Genomic DNA, 6719 nt, shown 5'->3' with positions numbered 1-6719 from the left:
TAAAATAGAGGTCGTGGGAACAAATCCTTTCACATATGTGTGTGCTGTGATTTTTTTCTTCCTCACCAGAACAAATCTTGTAATAGATCTAACGATTCAAAATTACATGAAACTTACATACAAGTTACACTGTAGTTACTTGCAATTTACAGTGTAATTACATACAAGTTACAGTGTAATTACACTACGATTGTACTATAATTATATCTGTCAAATTTTTAATAGAAAATTTATCGACAAATGTATAGGTGGTCCCTACGAGTCTCGTGGGGGCCTGTCGAGCTGCGACCGGGGTGAGTAGTTGTTGCAGTTTTGCATCCGCGGCCTCTCCTGTCACTTTCAGCCCATTTCGTTTGACCCCCTACAAGGTTTTCTTACGATTTGTTCTGAGCCCCCGCGATTCGAGATTTGTACTTCAACCACCTCTTTTATTAATCTGCTTTCTTTGCTTCCTCAAGTACTACTCCCGTACTTGTCCAGCAAGCGTGGCTCAAAATTCTTCGCCTCCCAGGGGAAAAAGAACAAGGAAAATACACTCGAACTTCCTGTTCACCCAGCACAAATTGGTGTCATCCTTCCCTCGTCCTTGCTTGCGTCAAACGATTCTGCGTCAGTTTACCGACTCACGCGAGTTCGTTCGTGTTCGTCTCCGTTTGTTGTCGTGTTTCGTGGAGGCCAGGAGAAAATAGTTCTTGTAGTTGTATCCGATCAGCAAGGAGAAGGAAGAAGAAGAAGGCTTCCGTTTCTATCGCCGAAAGGTTGCTCCCTTTCTCCTCACGATTCGAGCTGACGAGGTGAAGGCCATGGAGAAGAGCACCACGAGCTGACCCGAATCCCCCTCTCTCCAGCTTACTGTTCCTCGGAGATGGGCTGCTTCGGCCGCGTGAGGGATATGATCAAGAAGCGGAAGGGGAAGAAGAGGCCGCCGCCGCACGAGGGGCCAGCGCCGCCGCCGCCGCCGCCGTCGGCGCTCGCCGGCTCGTCCCACTCCACCTCCACGGTGTCGTCGTCGGCCGTCGCGACGAGCCAGTCGACCGAGGACTCGAGCGCGGCGGCGGCGAGGCCCGCCGCCGGGTGGAGCAGGTCGTCCGGGTCGGTCTCGTCGGCGCGGAGCATCCCGGAGCTGTACGAGGAGAGGGGCGCGAGCTCCCTGCAGGAGTTCGGGCTCCGGGAGCTCCAGGCGGCGACCAGGGACTTCAGCCGCCTGCTCAAGATCGGCGAGGGCGGCTTCGGGAGCGTCTACAAGGGCGTCGTTCGGCTGCCCGGAGGGCCCGCCGGTGGCACCGAGGTCGCCATAAAAAAGCTCAATCCCAACAGCCGACAGGTATCCTTCCTCTGCAATTTAATTGTCCAATTGGGCGGTGTTGTCCGGGTTAATCCAACTATATTACTAGTATATAATCACTAGAAAAAAATTATCAAACTGAAGTTTAAACCCAAAAATTTTAAACAAAGAAAATGCAGCTGTTTTTCAATTAAAAAATTTGGGCTCAAACTTTTGGAATCCCTGATCACTAGCCAGTACTTTACAATTTATAAGTACCTGCCAATTGACATTCATACTTCTGACTTCTATTGTGGTAGTTCTAATATGTGAATTATGCAACTCTGCGGCATATTGGCTTCCTAAGCTGAGCATGGTCTGAATAACTATGTATAGTCTAGTAGATAATATGGAATTTGCTAACACGGTAATAAGATTTGTGATGGCGTTAGTGTATCATTTCAATGTTTTTGTCTTCTCACTTCTTTGTTCTGTAGTTTCTAATGGTGTACATAGATGCATGCCTTCTATGTAATTAAAATTGTAGGTTCATTTCAATGCTTATATTTAAGAGCCTAGAAACCATTCAGTGTTTTACCTTATCCTTTTCTGTCCTATCCCAATTCTGATCAGGGTCACAAGCAATGGCTGACAGAAGTTCAATTTCTAGGGGTTGTTGAGCACCCGAATCTCGTCAAGCTCATTGGATATTGTGCCGCTCAGAGTGAACGAGGCCCTCAGAGGTTGCTGGTATATGAGTTCATGTCGAACAAGACCTTGGATGATCATCTATTCAATAAAGCATATCCCGTCCTCCCATGGGACATCAGGTTGAAGATAGCATTGGGTGCTGCTGAGGGGTTGTTGTACCTCCATGAGGGATTGGAAGTTCAGGTAACACCGCTGGCAACTCACCATCAAGAAATTCATTTTATTCATCTGAATCATAACGGATTACCCATTTTCTCCCCTAAAGTCTGAAATAGGACAGCTTTTAATAGAGTTATATTGCTAAAGGCCTCACAGTTTGTTGGTGTCCCTGAGCCATACCATATTAATGTTGTGATTTAGCAAATGCTGTGCAAGAATGGTTGTCTGCAAGTCAATTATGTTGATCTTTTTGCAACACTTCTGAATTTTAAAGTTAACTATATATTTCATGACTGGAGATCTGGAATGAATCTAATCATATAGCTTGGATGGACATATTACTCAATCCTTTTTATTGCAAGTATTTTGAATGTCCGTTGAGTCATATGACATATTGATTGAATGGGACATACTTGAAAGAAAATGATTACCATGAACGATGAAGGGAGAATAGCCAACATGATCCTTGAAGTTTTGCTCCATGATTAATTTGGTCCCTAACCTTTTATATTGTCCAAACGAGTCCTTATAATTTGTCATGTGGGCTAATATAGTCCTTAGTTCCACTTAAATTGCCACATGAGCATGCCATGTTATGCTCTCATGCAAAATATATGGTAAAATGTCCAATTTACCCTTCCATGTACCATAAAAAATAATGAAAAGAATTTACAAACTTTATTCAATGTGACTGGATATATGGCAAACTTTTTTCACTGGATTATGCTAATACAAAGTTAAATTAGCTACAACCACTAAATATATAATTATCATGCCAAATAAATTTCATGTAAGTAGTTGCATTTCAATGTTAAAACTCTAACGGATATTTAATATGCAGGATCACCTACTTCTTTATTATTATTATTTTTCTCCTTTTCTTTCTCTCTTTTTTCCCTATGACGATATGTGTAAGGGAAAATTGGGTATGTCATCATATATTTGCATTGGAAGATGACATGGCATGTCCACGTGGCAATTTTCGATGGGCCAAGGACTGTATATGTCCACATGATAAAGTTTAAGGGCTTGCTTGGACAATTTGAAAGGTCAGGGACTAAAATGATCTCAGAGCGAAACTTCAGGGACCATAGTGGCTATTCTCCCAACGATGAATGTTACCTCCAGCTTGTAAATGGCTTTTAAGAGATCCTTAAAAATGCAATCCTGTCAATTATGGTTTTGACTTTGCTTGAGGAAACACAGAAAATTCTTGTTTCAGACTTGAAAATTTTATAGGTCATATACCGTGATTTCAAAGCATCCAATGTGCTACTTGATGAGGAATTCAGACCGAAACTTTCAGACTTCGGATTAGCAAGGGAAGGGCCAACTGCAGATAACACTCATGTGTCCACAGCGGTAAGTACTGATTTATTTTCATTGATCAAAGTAAAGGAATTCCTCTATGCAGCTTCTGCACATTCCAGTTCTTATCAAAATAGATAATGGAACATGGATTTCATAGCTCACCAAGAACAATTTTCTTTACTGCTATCAGGTTATGGGGACTTATGGTTATGCAGCTCCAGACTATGTTGAGACAGGCCATCTCACAAACAAGAGTGATGTTTGGAGCTTTGGAGTTGTCCTATATGAGATCCTCACCGGACGCCGTTCAATGGAAAGGAATCGTCCCAAGAACGAGCAGAAACTCCTGGAATGGGTGAGGCAGTATCCTGTTGAGACTAAGAGGTTCAGCAGGATTATAGATATCAGACTCAGGCACAATTACTCTAAGCAGGGCACTAGAGAAATTGCCAAATTGGCCAACAGCTGCCTTGCAAAACATGCAAAAGACCGCCCAACTATGAGAGAGGTGGTGGAGAGCATAAAGCAAGTGATGCAGCACAACGAATTGGATGGTGACGTCGAGGCATCAGGGGAGAGCTCACCACCTCATGAGGTTCCTGGGAAGCCAACCGCAGATGATGTTGCTGTGGCGGCAGCAAGGCGGCGGATGCTTCACCTGGCTGCGCTAGGTGAAAATGCAAACAATATTGCGAGGAGGAGATTCATGCTCATGAGGGCAGCTGCTGCTCCAACTCCAACATAAACTTCTGCAAGAGTTGGTGTTCTTGACTGTATTATTCTGATGTGCTTGTAAAGGTAGGTCCATTAGTCAACTTTTTTATCACTATAAATACTTTAAAAAGATCCAACATTTTGCTTACTGTAGATTTGTAATACACAATTCTGTAGGTTCAGTCAAACATCAGACTTACAGTTAATACTGTGAGGAGTTCTTTGTGGTGTCTTTGTAAATACAAAATGTAATTCTGCTTTCTCTTTTTTGTTACGAGTTCTGAACTTGTGAATGTAGACTCTGAAAATGTTTCCGTATGAAAAAAATTGTGATTGATTTGATATTTGCATGGACTAAAAATCTTGCAGTTAGTATGAAATAATGTTGCCTGCTACCATTAGTATGAAATATGATGTTGCACTCTATTCTTGATTTCTTGTAATTTGTAAGGTAAAACTTAAACTGATCTCCTGTGTTTTCTTCAACAAATTGTCCTTTTTCCCCTTTAATATTTTCTTTATTAGTGATGAATAAGTGATTTGGTTAACTGTAACAGTTCCCTTTCTCATGGGAGAATCTAACATGTGAGTCATAATTTTGCTTCCAATTATGAATAGTTAGGATTAAGAATTTTCATGTGTCTCTTTTTTAAGCTTAGGCCCTGTTTAGTTCCAAAGTTTTTTTCCAAACTTTCAACTTTCCATCACATCAAATCTTTCATATACACACAACTTTTCAGTCACATAGTTCCAATTTCAACCAAACTTCCAAATTTTAGTGTGAACTAAACACAACCTTACTATGCTGTAGTATATATTTCTTTTGACTGGCTTGGAAAAGGATCTCTGCCCACATGGAAAAAAACAGAACACTACGTACTTCCTTCTTCTTCTTCTTCCCTTTTTTTTTTTGAGAAGAGAACACTATGTACTAAACACTAATCACAAAGCACACCGAATACTTAGAAATTACCACCGTGCAACATCGTAAAGTGCATAACGGAACATGATGGCAGAAAAACATTTTTAGCTAGTAAACATGAATTTTAGGGCATGTTTGTGGTTTATTGCCAAACTTGTCACGCACAATTTAGGCAAGTTTGACGTACAGTTGGAAGCATTTGGTTGCACCCAATACTTGCCACCTTTTCCTATCCCCAATCCTTACATGCCACAGGTTCATCTCGTTTTTAGATAATGGGTTAAATAAAACCCGACTTCTACATCCCGAAGGATGTACACAGCCACAACAGGCTCATCTCTTAGCCAAACTTTGCCACAATGGCACTGAGCTCTTTTGCCACCACCAAAATTGCATCATACAAAACATGTGGCTTGAAAGTTTGGCTAATTACGGGGAACCAACCAAACATGCCCTTAGTATCGATCAATATCTTAACGACTTAACTCATTGGTTACGAAAATAGAACTAGAAGAACTGCTGACCTTCGATTATGGCCACCAAATGATCAACATAATCAATATTCCGTCCTTCTGGGAAATCCGACCCAATCTTGGCAACCCATAGCACTTGATGTTCACAAAACATGAGCTCACAGTGACTTGGTTATTATCTTCCAGAGTTCTAGTCCAGCAAAGGAGAAGAGTGTCCATAGTGCAAATTAACTCTGGGCTGACACCAGTCAGTGTATTGTACACAGACTTCAGCAAGCCAGGCCACTGAAACTACATAATGAGCAGTAGCATTTCAGAGTCTAGCTGTAGATCAGCACTTGACAATTTGAGCTTGTAAGTTATGAATTATGATATAGGTGTATGCCATGTAAGTTTTCAGATCATATACTCTCAAGTTATCTGCATACCAGTCACAAGATGCCATGATAAGTTCATAGCCTCTTTCAGATAAAGAAGCTATGCCAATCATGACTAACACTTGCCTCATTGCCTGAAACAAGCTGTGGAAGTCTGTGATCTCACTTGACTACTCCACCCCCTCGATTCCTCCCACAGGCACATGAACCAGAGGCAGGCGTGGGCATTGCATCGAACAGCTGGCGAGCGCCTCGGCCCACGTCGCCCGGGGCTTCCCCTCCTCCCGGTCCCGAGCCACCACAGGGGCTGCATTGCATGCACGGTGAGATCTCCTCGGCTCGCCACCCACTGCGGCGTCAAGCGCGACGTCGACCGGTTGACCCTTGGTGAGTAAGCCCCCGTCCATGGCGCCCGACCTCTCTCGCCCTCCATCCCTCATTCCCTCTTCTCCATCGTGACAATGCAAGCGGAAAACAGAATTGGCAAGGGGAGATGGTAAGCAGTAAAGCTGCGCTGCGCAGTAGGTGTAGGTGATTAGCTAGGTTGCGCTGTCGAGTAGCCGGTGGAGGATGGCTTGAGGACAGCTGGAAGCAGCGCCTTCCATTTTTGTTGAGGGAGGATGGCGCGAACGTCTGCGGCGAGGCGGGCCGGCTTCGGTGTTTGTGGGCCTGTGGCTTGCCGGGCAGCAAGCAGGCCGCCCAGCCCAGCACCGCACCGCACTTCTTTATTGGTCTAAGTTCATCTGAGGTTTTTAACTTGCCAACGAATTTGATTTTCATCATTCAAT

General features: G+C 43.3%; 1 protein-coding gene across 2 annotated transcripts; it reads left to right on the top strand.

The window, feature by feature from the left end:
- The first annotated feature begins 485 nt into the window (after positions 1-485).
- On the top strand, positions 486-4503 carry LOC4330163 (probable serine/threonine-protein kinase PBL19). Of its 2 annotated transcripts, XR_001542816.3 has the most exons (5): positions 486-1324; positions 1898-2158; positions 3374-3496; positions 3636-4243; positions 4337-4503. XR_001542816.3 is itself a non-coding variant. In XM_015767475.3 (4 exons), exons 1-4 carry the CDS (start codon positions 866-868, stop codon positions 4188-4190), a joined length of 1398 nt encoding a protein of 465 aa, XP_015622961.1. In that variant the 5' UTR covers positions 486-865; the 3' UTR covers positions 4191-4503. The 2 variants fall into 2 exon arrangements, 1 of the variants encoding a protein (XP_015622961.1); XM_015767475.3 differs by having other exon boundaries at positions 3636-4503.
- Positions 4504-6719: the final 2216 nt, after the last annotated feature.

Source organism: Oryza sativa, chromosome 2 (genome assembly GCF_034140825.1).
Source record: "Oryza sativa Japonica Group chromosome 2, ASM3414082v1".
NCBI lineage: Eukaryota > Viridiplantae > Streptophyta > Magnoliopsida > Poales > Poaceae > Oryza > Oryza sativa.
This window is presented reverse-complemented; position numbering and strand designations above follow the sequence as displayed.